The sequence below is a fragment of the Phyllostomus discolor genome, chromosome 5 (assembly GCF_004126475.2).
Source record: "Phyllostomus discolor isolate MPI-MPIP mPhyDis1 chromosome 5, mPhyDis1.pri.v3, whole genome shotgun sequence".
Lineage (NCBI taxonomy): Eukaryota > Metazoa > Chordata > Mammalia > Chiroptera > Phyllostomidae > Phyllostomus > Phyllostomus discolor.
Genome location: NC_040907.2, coordinates 55,120,520 through 55,138,242, shown reverse-complemented (window position 1 = coordinate 55,138,242; position 17,723 = coordinate 55,120,520). Strand labels below are relative to the sequence as shown.

The following is a 17,723-nucleotide window of genomic DNA, read 5'->3' as shown; positions in this document are numbered from 1 at the left end:
TACAATTCCCTGGCCCTTTTTTATAACGATCTAGTCAAACAATCATGTTATCTCTTAGTTATTTATGACAGAAAGAAATTAGCCATCTGATATATGATAAGCAAAGTTTGTGTTAATACAATCTAAAGGAGAGAAATGCTTAACTTGGTAGAGAAACTTGGTCATTCAAGAATATAGTGAAAATATTACTTCAGAAGAATAAAGAAGAAAAATAACGATAATAATAGATCATGTATTTTCCGAGTTACACTCAGTAAGGTAGATGTTATTATTATTGACACTTACAAATTAAAAAACTTGTTCTTAAATAAATTGTCCAAGGATACAGGAGCTGGTATTTGAACCTTTGAGGTCTGGCTCAGTGGTCTGTGGTCTGTGCTCTTTATTAGTTCATCCTGTGGCCTTCCAGTAGGACGGGAGCCCACACCATACAAATTTCCAGAGCTGTCTTCAGTCTGAAGAGAAGACTAACATTATTTGAAAAGTTGCTTCTTCCCAGGGCTGACAGGAGGAATTTTGAAGTAGAAAATATTACACAAGGCAAAAAAAGTTTGTAATTATCTGTATTTCTTTTTCTAGGCCAAATTCAGGGTGTCACTATTGGAAATTCAATCAATGGGGAAAAAAATCTACCTATGAAGATTGTTCCTCATTTATTAGCTAGAAATTCTGGCCCTGAGGCCCTAGTCAGGTTGCAGTCAATTAAACTCCAGGACCTTAAGAACACAACAACGTAAATGAATCTCAGCGAGCAATGGTTGAAAATGATGAACTGAGAAATGCACAGATAACCACAAGGCAGCATTAATATTACTGAAAGGTTAGCTGCTCAGGAAATTGGCAAGGTGCCAAGAGGGGCACTCATGGTGCCTCTCAAGAAATGAGAGCAGAGAAGAAATGAGACCCAAAAGAGAAAAGCCTTTGTTGACATTTTCAAAAGCTAGCTTTATACAGGCCATATCCCCAAAGAATGGAAAAATGGCAATGTAAGGAACCAGTAACACTAGAAAATTGCAGGCCAGAAAGTTCACCATCTGTCACAGGAAAGCATTTGAAAGGTTTCAGCAGATCAAGAAGGGAATCACTTCTACCACTCCAGGCTCAGCTGTTGGGCCTTGGGTGGGAGAAGGTAAGCCTGCTACAGGAACACACCCCTGGCCCCTGGATTTGGGACTTCTCAGGGAAGGGCTGTGCTGTGCTAAGGAAAGTGGAAGCAGAGTGAACCACTTTACCACAAAAAACACTGGAATAAGAAATCCTGAGGCCAGGTTTCGGTGTGGAGTCACAGTATTTTTACATCAAATCAAAAGTGAATTTGGATATTCCAGAATTCCTATTTTTGGCCAAACCCTGACTTCCTATGCTCCATTATACTCACAGGTACATATGTTTCATACATACACATAAGCCTGTGTGGCATCTCTAATGGCATACAATGGCTTAGCACCCACCCCTAAAGTGTGACATTCGGGGGGTTCTGACAGGGATGATGCAAAGACTGCAGTGGAAGTTACAGTGAGAGATGGCAGATTTGCTCAGGTTCATGTGAGCAATATGATAGTGTGGGCAGAATTAATGAGTTTCCCTCTGATTTAAATATACCTGTTTTAATTTAAAGGGAGTATGTGTCTAAGGGAATTTATTTAATGAGGTGTTAAGTAAGAGCACTATATTTAGAATTAGTGGATGGAGCCAAAATTAAATGAGACATTTTAATGAAGGTGGCAGAAAGAGGAAGAACATTTTAACTGGGCCTGGAAGGAAACTTCGGTTATTCCGATTAGAGTACAAAGAGAGGAAGACTCAGGACTAAAGGACATTCTAGTAGTGGAGAAGCAGAGGGGAAGGGACCTTCTGTTTTTGAGGAACCTGAACCAAAATGAACTGCATTGAGAACATTTGAAAATTACCTCTGAGAACTATGAGAATCAGATGAGGAGGTGGGAATAAATTGCCATTTGAGAGAAGGTGATGATGAGTTGGACAGCAAAGGATCTGTTTAAATAATATGTAGGAACTTGAGAGTTATTGGGAACACTCTGTTTATCTGGTGGTTCAAGAAGCTGTTGGGGCCCAGGGCAAGCAGTCCTCAAATATCCTATCATGGCATATTGATTATTTTGAATTAAAGTTACTTGAAAATCAGCCAGTGCAGGAAAAGCATTTGACTCTTCTTTGTCTCCTCGAAATGCAGGAAATTGGTCTCCTCTGTGAAAAGTGACCTCCTTGAGCAGGTAGAGGTTTGGAGGGTGTGGGCTGAGACATCCTTAACATAAGAGTTAAGGAATTCAGGGCCAAAAAGTGTATATAAACAAGGCATTTTTTACTTCTTTACTGATTTACTACCCTAAGCCCTCTTTCTGTTTACATTCCTTACTGAGAATCCAAACCTAACTGTATATGGCCAAATCCTCACAAATTCATTGTTGTTTGTCTAAAGAATATAAAAAGCTGCCTGCTTCAGTCATCTCTCTGAACATCACTTATAATCTTCCATGTGCATGCATTAAATTTGTTCTTCTCCTGTTAATCTGGTCATGCATTAATCTTATTACTAGTCCAGTCATAAGAACTATGAGAGGCAGAGGGGATCATTTGTGCTTTCACAACAGTTTTGGTGAACCAGGCAGGAGATTTCACTGGCTGGAAAACCGCTTTTATCCCAGGAACTACTGCAGATAAGGAGATTCGAGGACATCTGAAAAGTGTCAGCAGGATGTAAGATTTCCCACCATGTCAGCCTCTGGAATCTCTGTCTGTAGAACCCAATGGAAAGCAGCAGTGGTGAGAGTCCTTTGGCTCTCTATAAATGTAGATTAGCAGCAGAAAGTATTTGTGGAGCTAGTTCCTTAGGCATAAGTGACTTTGGTAAAAACTTGGGATGAGTATTCTGGTTTTCCATTGATTCCATTTCTCCCCAAAATGATCATGGTTTTCTTTCATCTTTTTCTTTATGACCAACTATTTTCTCTCATCTCCACCAGCCAGAGGATGTATATACATCTGGTTGGCAGTTGAATGAGCTGAAGGTCCAAGCTTAGGGAATCAAATGCTCTCTTCTGTTCAACAGGAGGAAACATCCCGTTTTAGAATGGCTGTTTGGTGACAGAGCTTCTCATAGTTCTTTCTTAGGCTAACTCTTGGAATAAACTATTTGGATCTTGTAAGGGCTGCTGCTTTTTGTGTGTTTTTGCTTCCCCCCAACCCCCCACTGTCTTAGAGAATACCTCTTGCATCCTGGTTCAGCCACAAATGGGATTATTGGTTTGAGTCGTTGTTAAGATCAATAGATTCTACTCATCAATGGTCAAACCATACATCAGTTTATGCTGTGTCCAATACAAAGTTTGTTAGGAAACACATGCAAACTTGGTCTAATAAAAGTTCCACAAGTAACCAAAACATAATTATTGAAAACAAATAAATAAATTTAAATGAGATAAGAGATTTTAGTTACAATAACTATTCTTTATAATAGATGTACTTAAAAGTAGCTTCCAGCCCTGGCTGATGTGGCTCAGCAGATTGGTGCTGGCCTGTGAACCAAAGGGTTGTGGATTCGATTCCCAGTCAGGGCACATGCCTGGGGTTGTGGGCCAGGTCCCCAGTAGGGGGCATGCGAGAGGCAACCACACATTGCTGTTTCTCTCCCTCTCTTTCTCTCTCCCTTACTCTCTCTCTAAAAATAAAGAAATAACGTTTTTTAAAATAAAAGTAGCTTCTAGAATGTTTTTGGTAAATTGAAACTTTAGTTTTATTAAGTTAATTAAATTATGAGAATTCATTAAATATCTATGTCATGTCCAAATAAGGTAAAATATTGAACATTAATAACTAAAAATAGTTTTGTCTACTTTTGGCATCTAGTTATAGAGAAACAAAAAGTCAAATTTGGGTCTATTAGTAGGCTTGTTGTTTGCCATACTGAGAAATTTTCCATGAAAACACAGTTATATCTAGAAATTATAAAAAGTATCAAGTGTGTCAATCCACAGAATGCTAATGTAGACAGTTCACAATGGCTTTATCATTAGTGGTCACCGGGATGGGGCAGGGGGACCAGAGGAAAGAAGGTGGAGGGATTAGTCAAAGAACTTACATGCACAAAACCCACAGACACAGACAACAGTGTGGGGGTGGCCTGAGGGAAGGAGGGGCAAGGGCTGGGGGGAGACCGGCCAAGGGGGAAAATGGGGACATCTGTAATAGTGTAAACAATACAAATAAAGTTAGAATTTTATAATTAATACAAGACTACTAGAAATAATAAGGAAATGACTCTATATGAGAGAAAATAATATATGTTGATGAAAGAAAGTATAAAGTATGGGGACACATTTTTGAGGAAAATATAAGACATAATTTTGCCCTAAAATAAAGCTGGTGCTTTTTTTAATTGAATGTACTGGGACACTGGTTAATGACCTTATCCAGGTGTCAGGTGCACCCCTCCACAACATGTCAGCTGTGCATTGCACTGTGTGCTCATCACCCCCAAGTCACGTCTCCGTCTATCACCCCTCACCTCTCCTCTCCTCCTCTACCCCGACCCCCACCGGCAATCACCACAGCATTTCTTAATGCATAGGAGAAAGAGGGACAAACTAAAATGAACATAGAAAAATCCGCAGAAAGTTTGTGAAAAAAGAATCTTGAGAAAGGATTTTTTCTATGTGATCAAGCTAGATAAGAATAAATGAATTTATTATAAAGGTATTCAAGGTAAGCTTTAATACCAATGGTGTACTTACATAAAACTAGAACTTAATTTTATTTTATCTCCCAAAAGGTCATAGTTTTCTTGGACTTTGCTCCACTTTTGATAATGGATTATAAAAGGTTTTTCTTTTCCTTTTAAAGTAATCTTCCCAGAAACCACAGATTTTTGTCTTAGCAACCATGTTTCATGCTGTCTTCATTTAGGTCTTAATGATAAAAGAACTAAATTTTGCTTACAACTACTTAACTTTCTGTATTTGCCCAAGAAGTCTCTAATTGTCACCATTATTAAATGGGTAACTGAGTATTGTTCCACAGTGAACTATGATCCTGTTTGACTAAGTGTTTTAAAACCTTTTGATATATATACCTTTAAAAAAGTTCGTATAATCAAATTCTAAATGAAGTCGTTTTGACCTTATATAACTGAATTCGTTTTTGCAAGATACCTGGAATATTTCAAAGGATTTGTTCTATCTTGTTATAAAAAGGAAAATATTAAACTAATTATAGTCACTTAGTATGTTAAATTACACGGGAAGCATAGTCAAAGAAGCAGTAAAAACTTCTTACGATACATTGCATGGGTAAATGTTATTAATATGAGTGTTCTAAAGAGTATATGAGGTTCCTAAAAACCTGAAATGTCCTTATGTAATGTTATCAGTCATAATTCTAGTCATGATCTTAAAATGTGTGCTACAGAAATAACCAAATTGCCTTGTCAATTGTATTATAATCAGATATTTAACTGTGCCATTTTAGTATTTTGTCATTTACAGGCAGTTGTTTTACTCTGATGCTTTTACAAATGTGCTTCACTTTCAAAGACATTCAAAGTATACTAGAATATAGGCTTCCAATACCTTTCAGATCATACCATTGAACTAGATAAGCACTTACAGAATACTAAGGAAAAACTGACTTCATAAAACTGCTAACAAAAGATCAAGAGCAATGAGAATTAGTATATGGGACTGCATTGAGTACACCAACAACTAGTGAGTACAATTTCAATGTTTATAAATTTTTAGTTGAAATACTACTGGTTCTTTAAACTTTGCTTTCCAATTATTAGAAATTTTTTTCTCTTAAATTATCAATGACTTAAAGAAACTTGTTAAGTTATACCTTTGTAAACAGAACTGAAATCTTTCTCCCTCTACCTGATACTTCCAAAATTCAAACACTTCTTACTGGCATTCTGATTTTCACAGCCATATAGTTGTTCTTGTAAATTCACTAAGAATCTATTCTTTTTTTAATAGGATACAATTAGAAGCTGCTTATTTTACCAAGGCTTTGACTAAAATATCATGTCCGAGAGAAATCTACATCAATTCAGATACATCCGGACATCTCTAAGAATCTAAGGTTGACTTTATGGAATCAAATACAGCCCCTTGGAAATGCTGGCCTGGTACTTGGCTTACAGCATACCAAGCAACCTTACTAGGGAGTAAAGAAGGTCACTTTCTGGCAGATGCACAAACCTCAGGATTTGGAAACCTCAAGAAGAGAGATAGGAACCTAAATCTAAAGGTATTAACAGATAAAGTTTGATGACAAATATTTTGCTTGGCTTCTGAGCCTTGGGAGACTACTAAAAGCTCAATCTGAAAATACCTTTTAAATAGCAAAGCAGATTTAAAAGAGGTTATATGATTGATTGCTATTCTTGTTGCACTTACATGAATACTCAAGCCAAGTTTATTGAAACTAGATTATTTTGCAAACAAATTAGTCTAAATTTGTGTATGTTTGGTTAGAAAAATTGGGTGATTTTTAGACAGGAAAATTATGTTTTAGTAGAAACCATAATACCTACTTGTGGAGATCGTATTCTAATTATATTAATTATCTTTAAGATTTTGCTCTTTACCTGTAAGCTGGACTGGATGTTGAATTCTTCTATGTTCCTCATATTTGGCTGTAACTCTCTAAGCTAATATTTCCAGTTTTTCTTCCATTTTCTATCTTGAAGTCACTAAAAAACTAAAACTGTTCCCTTTTTGGAAGCCACGCAAACTAGTTGAATGCCTTGATATAACCGTCAGAGAAATTGCTCACCTAAGTCAAGCTTAGACACTCTTCACACCTGCTGATATGTACATGACTCAGAGAGTCTACCTGACCCCCTGATGACATCATAAGAGACATTTCAAACTATGAGAAATACATTGACTCTCACATCCAGAAATCTCTGCTCTTGACTGGTTGCCCTCCAGACTTAGACTACTAGATTTATAGCCTAATCTGATAAATAACCACTGTTTTCCTTTGACTTTCATAGAAATGCCACTTATTAAATACGCGATTCTTGTACCTTAGAGGCCTAACTTTGGGAACCCATGTGAATCACCATCTCCTAAAGTGAATTTAACTGAATCGATACCTCATTAGGACTAAGAGATTTGTTCAATGAGATGACATAATCTACCAGCTCAACTTTGAATTTGTGAAACTTCCAGGGAGGTTTCAGAGGAGGGAACTGTCAGGTGCCAAGACAAATAGACCTTCCAAGTCCCACAATGGCATATTAATTATTTTGAATTAAAGTTACTTGAAAAGTAGCCACTGCAAGAAGGGCTTATTGACCCTCCATTCCTCCTTAAAATGTTATAGGACACAAATCTCTCCTGCGAAAGGTACCTTCTTGCTCCATCAGGCTACATAGGACACCCTTGCCACCAGAATTAAAGAATTCAGGGACGACGAGCCTGTAAAAACAAGCCTCGTTCCTGCTTCACTAATTTACTAGCCAAGCCCTCTTTCTCTTTAGATTTCTTACTGATGAGCACCACAACCTAACTTTCTTTGTCCTATCAAATCCTCACAAATGTATTGTTTTCTTTGTTTTAAAAGTATAAAAAAAGCTGCCTGCTTTAAAATCCTCACAAATTTATTGTTTAAATTTGTTGTTTTCTTTGTGTAAAAAGCTGCCTGCTTTAATAATTTCTGAGCATGATTTATAATCTTCTGTGTGTATGTATTAAATTGGTTCTTCTCTTATTAATCTGGTCTTATGTCAATTTCATTGTTAGGCTAGCAATAAAAAAAATTAAGAGGACTGATTTCTCCCCTCTGTCAACAAAGCTGAGGACAGAAGACTGACTTTAAGTGGAGACTAAACATGTCAGAAATAGGAATGGAAATTATGACTCAACTTTGACACCTGAGTGAAGCTCATAAGTAGGATTAGAGTAATTCGTAGAATTAAATGGCTGAAAAACTCTGTCTACTGGACAAGGTGCAACAAGGTTCTTGAGTAGAATAATAATAGTCTTCCTATATTTTATTTTTCACTCAGAGAATAAATGTGTGTATGTGTATATGTGTGTGTGTTTTCAGTGACACAGAACACATGAAACTGTGACTTATGTTATCGAATTTATATAGCATGCTTCATAACATTATATCTCATTACAGTACATGTTTTTACTCTTGAACTCTGTTTTGATTCAGGCACATATGTCCCCACACTCCCAGAGCTAGTCTCATGTCTTTAACGTAGCTAACAAAAGTGAATTAGAATTATTTCAAAATTAATCCATGTAGAATACATTTTATTAAATAGTTTTCTCTGCATTTCCCCAGTTAGTTTATAAACTGTGGCACTAAGCTTAAAAACTAATATATTTAGTTTGCAATTAGTATTATATTTGTGCAATTGATTCATGACCATCTAGACCAACCTTTTCACTATTGTCTTGACCCAGACCCTAGTACCTGTCATCATTGTTGTAAACGGGGTACATTTAACATAGTCTCTGGCTGCCCACATAAACTCATTTCCTTTTCCACTGGGAACAAGGACAGACTATATTTCCCAGTACCTCCTGCAGGTAGTCATGACCATGTGATTGAGTTCTAGCCGAAGGAGCTGTGGCTGGAAGTGATGCATACAACTCTAAGGTTTGGCTCCTAAAACGTGTCATGGACATTTCCCATACTCTCGTCCCATTTATGCCCACTTTAATGAGGATGATCCTCAAGGAGACCCTGGAAGCCACATATTGAAAATGGATCCTGAGTGACTTCATGGATGGGACCATCCCAACACCTGTGTATTCATGCACTCAAGACACAAACTTCTATTGTTTTGGAACATTTATATATTTGGGGAATCATTATATTATAGCAGATAATCTACCCTAACAAATCCAAATTTTGTCTTAAAATTTGGATAGCTTAGTTTTTCTTATCATTGCTCAAAGCAGTAATGAAATTGACACAGACTGCAGCTAATTGCTTTTATAATTTTTTTTTTAAATTTGGAAATAGAAAGGCATGTTCACAATTTTGTACATAAAACATTTCAGAACTGCAGGCTGCAGGCACCCTTAAGCACTGAGACCCTAACCCCAAAGGCAACTGCTTTATGAAACACTTTAACTTCTATGCATGACAAATAGTAAAAAGCTATGTCTCATCCCTGAGAGAACTGAGAAAATTGTCCTTCCAATCATTTTTCACGGGGCTTATTTCCTTCAGAACTCTAGCTCAGAAAGGTTGATAACATCACAAAAACATGGATTACTCACAGTGCATTGACATATAATAAACATACATACATTCACGTAAGTCTTTATACATAGGAGTTGATTTATTATTATTATGTATAATTCCACAATTTCCCAGAGTTTATAGCCTTGAAGACCCATGTGAACTGTGTGCACTGAAGTCCAATATTGAAACTTTTATTGCTATCTTGGCTGCCTATGAAGATTCTACACTCCTGGAAACTTTCTAGTATCAATCATGGTTATAAATTAGTTTCAAAATACCTCATTACATAGAGCACAACTCCCATGTTAACGCCTGGATCTTGGGTCCTACTCTGCAGCAAAGGTACCATGGGCCTTCCAATCTCCTTTGTGTTTGTTATTGGATGAATGAATGAGAGAATACATGATTATACTGTATTTAGAGAGATGATTCTCAAAGCATTTGGAATTACACTGTGACTTGATTCTCCACTATTCTCATTCCGTTCTGGCAGCATAGAACGATGAGATTGTATGGTAGATGGTTAAGAGCTGTAATTGACCTTAGACTGGAAGATAATTTTCAATGCTGTCTACACATTGGGATCACTTGGAGTGCTCTCTAGAAAGATGATACCTGGGCCCACCCCTGGAGATTCTGATTTCAGTAGCATCAGAGTTTTCTTAAAGTTCTCCCACGGATTCTAACCTGTGGCCAGAGTTGTTGAGAACCACTGCACTGGAACAATGTTTCCTCTCCTTGCTCGATCATAAGAATTAGCTGGCAATCTTACTTAAAAGTATGGATTCTAAGGCCCAATTTAGAACATTCTCAAGCTGTACTTTCAAGTGAAGAGTCTTTGAATTTTGTTTTTTTTAATGAGGGTCTCCAGATGATTCTGGTAATTGGAAAATTTTGAGAAATACTTCATTGGGCTCTAAGCTCTGCTAGAAAAAGTGCCGTGGTCTGTCATGCTCAGCTGTTTCCTCAGCCATGCATAGACTCTGGCTCATAGGAAGCATTCAAATATTTTCAATTAATTAATTAGCTCATCTTTAAACTGGAAATAAAATTTTAAAAGTGACAAAATTTAAAATGCCACTGTGATTGGTTTTAAACTAGAGAATTACAAAAGTAAAGTTGTGAAGTATTTCACAAGTTTTGATGAGTACTCTTTCTAGACTTACTATAAGTATTGTAATATAATCAACTAATTCATTTGCATCTGCTATTCAGAATTCTCTGCAAGATGGTATTTGTCAGTGAATGTTAAAGGCCTTCTGTGTAACTGCTTAGTAGAAAAGTCACACGTGAAAAGCATAGCTGAGATTGGATTCTGTGTGAACTGAGGAATACAATTGTACCTAAGAGGTAATTTAAAAAACAATTAATAATTTGTTTATTTGTACTTGATTGTTTTTTTCTAAAATTTGGGGCTTTTATATTTTGTATTAAGTTGAAAGGCAAATCCACACTTCAACTTAAAAACAGTTATTAAAAATTTTACCAATAATTTTTCTTTGCTATTTTCTGCAATCTTCACTAATTTAGCTAAATGTCATCTTCAAAATTAAAATTCTTTTAGCCCTTACCAGCTTTGTCATTTTAAATTAGCTGTCATTTGTCATCAGTAGGTTGGCTATTTTTAGATTATCATTAATTATTTTCCTTTATAGTCACCCGAATAAGCTGACACTCAAAAACTGACAGTGAGTCTTCCTTAGATCTAGACCTCCCTAGACCTCCAATTAATTAGTTGTGTTATATGAAAAGAAATATCTGTATGTATGAGAATATTGTGGAATGTTTTTCCATTCTCAACATATCAGAACAAGTGAGGCACTAATAGCAATAACAAATGGCATTTTTATAGTGCTTTATAGCTTCTAAAAAGCTTTCATACACATTTCTCAGGGAGTGCCATGGTTACCCTGTGATGGAAATATCTCTATTTCATTGTTCACAATGTTGCTGTACTATATACTTATACAGGAAGAAGACCATTCATTTGATCCAAAATTGTTTGCAATGATGTTTTGGTTTAAGGTCAAACAATTTGGAAAATGTACTTTTCCAAGAAAACACAGACAGTTACTGGTATTAAGCAAAAATCATTAAAGCCGTTAGCAGTAAACCATGCTTTGCAAGCTCCAATGCCACAGAATGAGTGTATGAATTGGGCCAGGTGTAAGTAAGCTGGCAGGTTGTAGGGTCCACAACAAATTGGAACATACATCCCTGCCTTTAGCTATATACATTTAAAAATATTTAAACATTATGGGCCAAAGGAAACATATCTGTGTGCCTCATATGCAATCTCTGCTCCACAGTAACAGAACATGGTGTGTAGAAAAAGAAATAAAGCAGGAAAATGGAAGCACAAGGAGATGATATAAAAAATGATTTTGGCTACAGGAATTAAGCTTGGTTAGGACCGAGGTATAAAGAGCAAGGTGGGTAAATATGGCTGATGCTGATCCACATCACCACCTCCCTCTGTCTTCCTGTTCTGACTTGGTTTTGTAGAAGTTGTTGGGACAGCATAAAACAGTGTTAAGAAAACTACAATGATGTGACCTTGCACATTTTAACCAGTTTCCTTACTGGTAAAATAGATATAATAACTATGTTATAGAATTGTTGTGAGATTAAATAACATGCATGAGAAGGGGTCCTTTCACAATTTGAGTGCTAAATAAATGGTAGAAACACTACTTCCTTACTCATTTCTTGAACTTGTCCATCCTATACACTAAAGATAAAAATTAACTTTCAGTCCTGTTTTGTAAGATGATTGCCAGGGGAAAGGCAGAGTTCTTTCCTCCCATCAAACAAATCACCGAGTACAAAACCAAAGATAAAAGTATTTCCTCTCTCTGGACTGATCAATAGACTCGAATAGCCCCTTTCCTTTAGAACTGTAAAAGGTATTGGACATGTTAGTTGAACTCTATCTAGTACCAATAAAACCATTGCTCCCTAAAATGACATTTACAGAAACACTCCAAGAATTTGGCTCAGTTAAAAATACATTGATTGAACATCTCTGAGATACAGAGAAGATCTCTCCCCTTGAAATCCTGGCATGCTCAGAGTGGTGGGGGAGAGAAGGATGTAAAAGGTCACTTCAATACAAATACAAACATGTGTCCGAGTTCCTCCCGTTCTGACTCGCACCTTTCCCTCTACCCATTTCGGTGGGACTGTCTAAGCATTGCAGGAATGCAAGGATTAGTGCATTGTAAAAAGACTGAGGACAGATTCATGCCTGTTCTCCAAAGTCTAGTTTTAGCTCTCCATCCCCCAAGAAGCTTTTCATTCTACTTTGTTCTTTGACTTACTTGAAATTCTTTGAAATCTGCTGCTTAATCGTTTTGGTCCTTTACCATTTTCTACCTCAAGTAGCAGTTAAATTGCTTCCTGGGCATATGTTGTATGTACCTGGCCAGACGGCGGGAAGCACTCTGAGGGGAGGGACTTACACTCTCCTGGGCCACATGTAATGCTATATCTGCATTAATCTGAAAAACAGGTTTACCGTTGCCAGATTCAAGATGAATAAAAGTAGTCCACAAGTAGTAAATAGAATAGTTTAGGGCATTTTTAGGTTGAAGATACCTATGAAGTCATGTTTCATAAAATTTGAAGACTTTTTGGTATAATTTAATCCTAAACTTTAAGTTAGAGACCAAAAAATGGTAAATATAAACTTACATCTCTTATATGGAAAATGCTTTATTTTCACTTTTAATCAACATCATTTTTGGTCCTGCTTTAGAATCTGTTGGTAACACCGTGTACTTACTAACAGGGCAACAGAACATATTCCATTGTCCCACAAATGAAGGTTTACAGAGAGAAAAAAACTTTCAGTGGTCACTCATTTATTTTAATATTACATGCAAAAATGGCTCAGGTGATAAGAAGATTACACCCCTAAGACTCACAAATCACTAGTTTGCATTAGGCTATTTTATTACCTAAATCATTTTCTAAAATATTGTTACTGATATGCAATGTTTATTAATATAAATGTTCTTAAAAGAGAGGTAAAGAACTAATGACTAATAATGAAGAAATTACTTTTAGTTGAAAACTATCAAATAATTATCAAGTCTTCCATGTGTTTACTTCCACTAACTATGATTCAACCACTCTCATATCTAATTTCTTTTGTTTTCTCTCTCCTGTCTTTCCTGTCAATCTCTTCCTTTCATTTTCACTGCCACCGGTGAAGGTGTGCTTTTCATTACTTCTCATCTAGATTACTGTAACTTCTGCTTCACCACTTTCTTGACTTCCCCTGCAAGTTGATCTTTTTCATGGATTCTGGGTTAATCTTTCCATAGTGCAGTTCCAAATTTGTGATTCCTAGCTCAAACATTCTTATTGTTGCTTCCAGAACAGTCCAATTTACCATAGGCAAGCCATTTCTGATTTCTGTGCTCTCATTCCGATTTATTTTTCTGATTTTTTCCCCAATAGTCTGCTTCATACATTACATATGCTATGTATACATATTTATACATTTCAATGAAACTATACATTGCTGCTCCATATGCCTTTAACTTTCTAACTTCTATTTTCTTTATGTCTTCCCTAAGCCTAGAATACCACTCCAAATTCTATCCATCCTTCAGGGATGTCACATCTTCCATGACGTTGCTTCTCAAGTCCTCAGAAGTACTTAGTCTTCTCCTTTCTGAAAGTTTATACAGAAGTTTCACTATCTCTTTTACAGAACTTGTTATTTTATAACTAAAATATATTTAGGTAAGGATTTTTTTCCTCTACTGCAGTACCGGAGCTCCTTGGGAACAGAGTCCGTGGCAGTTTCACTTTGCAAGCTCCAGTGTGCCAAGTATAAAGACTCTGATCATGGTAGTTACCAAATTCTCATTGAAGGACTGACTTAGTGGAGTAATTTGTTTAATTAATTAATATTTAGTTGTTTTAGATCTGTGGCCTTTGTACAAAAGACTATGTGGGTTCTGCATGAACCTTATTGCTAATCATGAAATCAAAGTTATTGGTTTTCATATTCTGATTTGTTTCATAAATTAAATCAGTGGTTATCCAGCTATTCCCCACAGCATCTTGGGATTCCACAGTGATGGCTCTTGAATCTCTCCCCTTGGGAACGGGAAATGGTAAGTAAACAGAATGATCTAGCCTACACTCTGCCTTCAGCTAAAACTGCTGAAGTTTTAGCTGAAGGCAGCTAAAACTTCCATTTTGTTATTGGCCATCCTCTAGGACTTCATTTAGAGAAAGCTTTCACTGTATTAAAAAAAATATATTTTTGAAATCCTTTGTGACTGTCTCTGGAGCCCTCTAATCCTACTTTTGTTTCTAGCCTCTATTCTACATGAAAACATTTTCACATTAAAAACTAGGTAAATGATCCACTGTGTTTTAGCTGAATTACAATTACAAAAATACCACAGCGGTAGTTCAAATGCATTGTTTCAGGTAATTTCGTATCAGATCTCTCTGTAGCACCTGACTTTGTTTAAGATGTGACATTCTATAATAGTGATTGATTTCAAACCTTGATCTGACTTTACTGACCTAAGAACCAGTTAGCTGGTGAATCTGACAAACATCACTACCTTTGTGGAAATTTCTAATAGATGTAAAAGATCCCTGAGAGGTTGTTACATAGCTTTTTATTTCTGTAAAACACAATGACAAAACTTTATATTACCTAAGCTTATGTTAGCCCACCGCCTTACCCACAGAGCAGAAAACCCTGATCTGTAGTAAGTTTATAATGTATCTTCACTGAAATATGACTTAGCCCCCTAGTCGGTTACACAACTCTAAGTTCATTACTTAAGGGAAAAACAAATACCTGTTCAAGTCACGATGTATAATGGGCTGTGTCAGGTTATGAAGGTACTCCATACCTTTGGCAACATCCACTGCAATTATTAGTTTAGACTGCAAATCAAGAATCCTGGTATTTAAAACAAACATTTAATGAGGGTGAAATGGTCAAAGCCAATACCATATATTTCTAAAAGAAATCAATGATGTGTGTGATTTGTTTTTCTGCATAGTTTCAGCCTATTTTGGCTTTATTGAAGAATAAGCCAAAAATTCCACAAATCTTGGAAAATAGCTTTTGTACATCAGATTATGTTTAATTATAGATTAATTCAGATACCAAATTCTTTTACTTAAAATATTCTGCTTGATTTTATATTTGTAATACTATGCTAAATTTCTTTGTACTATCATAAAAATGAAGTCTACTCACTAAGTGAAATCACATCTAATTATTGTATGTATAGATCTATAAAATGAATTCAAGTTAGACTTGTACCAGACCATTCTTTTTAAAAACTATTTAAAATACACATTAGGACCCTGGCAATTATATTATCTGAGTTTACATATACCTGCTTTATTGATAAGTCAAATTTAGCCAGATGATTGTAAGTTTCAGTTACTAACTTAAATTCCTTGGTTATCTTCAATTAGTGAATTGAAAATACACTTAATAAAATTCTACTTAATAAAGCACTGAAGTATTTCTATTTGCTAATTATTGGCCATCTTTAAAGTGCTGTATTTCCTAATACTCAGAGATTTCAGAAGGCAAAGTCTTGCCCCAAGCCGAAAGCCTCTGCAATGTTTGTTGCAAGGGGAATTCCGACATGTAAAATAATAACTGAGAATAAGAGACCCATACCTCTTCTGTTCATGAAGGAGGGAGAAGAGAGAACCCCCTGATATGTACTGAGTGACGATAGCAAACTGGCTGGGATCATTCAAACAGGCACCCACAAGCTGGATTACACAGGGGTGGTTGAGCCGGCAGAGAATGGACACTTCTCGGCAGAACATATCCACATCTGACTTGGAGCAGTAGGTGTTGGCTCGGTAACTGGAAACAGTAGCAAGAGGAAATCCTTAGTGAGCAGATGAATCAAAAACTAGGGGCTCACCATCCATGCCCTTCTCAAAGTTCATAGTTCCACCTGAATGTTTAGTTTTCTCATTTGCTTGCTTACCGTTTTATAGCCACTATTTTATTTCTGCAGCGTCCTTTATATACTTTTCCAAAGGAACCTAAAAATTTTAAGAGAAATACATGAACACATCATCTTGAGCTCATTAAACTAAAGCAGACTAGTATTTTCTTAGGTTACCTGAGCCGATAATCTCATGGAACTCAATTTCTGAGAGTTGAAGATGGAAATGTGAAGGTAATCCAACCCTCAGGAGCAGAACATCTGCTTTCTCTGCAAAGAGGAATTACTTTATTTTTTTAAATGAAAAGCACACATGGATGTGCACACATGCATGCAAAAATATAATTTATTTAACCAAGAATGTCAGTCCCTAGCAACATTTATTTTTTCAGCTATGATTGACTAGTTGGTGGTACTAAAACTTTGCTACAAATGATCCCTGCATTAAAAGCATGTTAGTTCTCCCTCTATTACCCGAGACCTTTGTTATCAGGGCTAAGACTTTATTCCTGATCTGATCAACAACCAGCTTGTCTGCATGACAAGGCAAATCCCAGAGTACAGTTCACATCACATCATGATAAAGTGTCTTATCTGGTCAGTCCCTGCAACCTATCACAACGAGTTTAGCCAAAGATCCATAAACTAGACCCCAAAGGGATAACAATTAGATGTCAGGAAATAAGCACACAAATCATTCAGAAGATAATTCACCCAAAAACAAAAAATAATTTTATAAGACTTCACATTTTAAGTAGTCAAATATAAGTTTAACTAACTAGAATTTTATTTTTTTTACTTGAATTACAGTTTTCACTGTTATACTTTCATGAACTGAGAGACATATGCAAAACAGAACAGCAAGTGAGGTTAATTACAAAAAGAATGGTATGTTGATAACATTGTTTATGCTTACAAAACAGTCATCATTTGTAATACGTAAAACAAAATAGAAAGTTATCATAGTTGAGGCAATAGTTATCCTTGGTAATAAAATATAACAATTGTACCATATTAAAATACCTTTTGTCATGCTTTTAATTTTCCCCAAGGGGGATGGAACAGACACATAGGAGCCATCTAGAAATCAAATTATTTTATAGCGTTAAAAGTAGCAATAATTTTTTTCTACATAAAAGCTAAACATTATAAAGAAAAAAATGGGTGACAAATTTGTTAAGAAAACCAAGTGAGACTATAGCTTAAACCCAGGCCTTTCTCTGGATACTAAAACTGTACAGCAAGTATTTATTTAGAAACCACATAAAAAGATTAAAAAATCCAAGGTCTAGCAGACTGCAGCAGATTTAATTTGTGTCTGGATACGAGTATCCTCTGTCCTGCCTTAATAGGTTACTGAAATAGAAAATGACTGTTCTCAGCTTACCCAGACTTTCCCAGTCATGAACAAGCCTCACAAATATCCAGTCCAGGGAATGCTGAACTTGAAGGGGCTGTAGTTTGGTGAGTTAGAAAACATCCTAAGTGGAGGCTGTATATATATATGCAGCCTCACCCAGCCATAAATTTTCTTCA

General features: G+C 36.1%; 1 protein-coding gene across 1 annotated transcript in view; it reads right to left on the bottom strand.

The window, feature by feature from the left end:
• LOC114496618 (serine/threonine-protein kinase TNNI3K) overlaps positions 1 to 17,723 on the bottom strand; it is a 279,002-nt gene that overhangs the window by 155,790 nt on the left and 105,489 nt on the right. The window contains exons 13-17 of the mRNA XM_028512225.2: positions 17,211 to 17,267; positions 16,365 to 16,457; positions 16,227 to 16,284; positions 15,905 to 16,099; positions 15,062 to 15,166 (exon numbers count right to left, since the gene is read on the bottom strand). Coding sequence (XP_028368026.1) covers positions 15,062 to 15,166; positions 15,905 to 16,099; positions 16,227 to 16,284; positions 16,365 to 16,457; positions 17,211 to 17,267 — 508 coding nt within the window. The remainder of the gene's footprint in view (positions 1 to 15,061; positions 15,167 to 15,904; positions 16,100 to 16,226; positions 16,285 to 16,364; positions 16,458 to 17,210; positions 17,268 to 17,723) is intronic.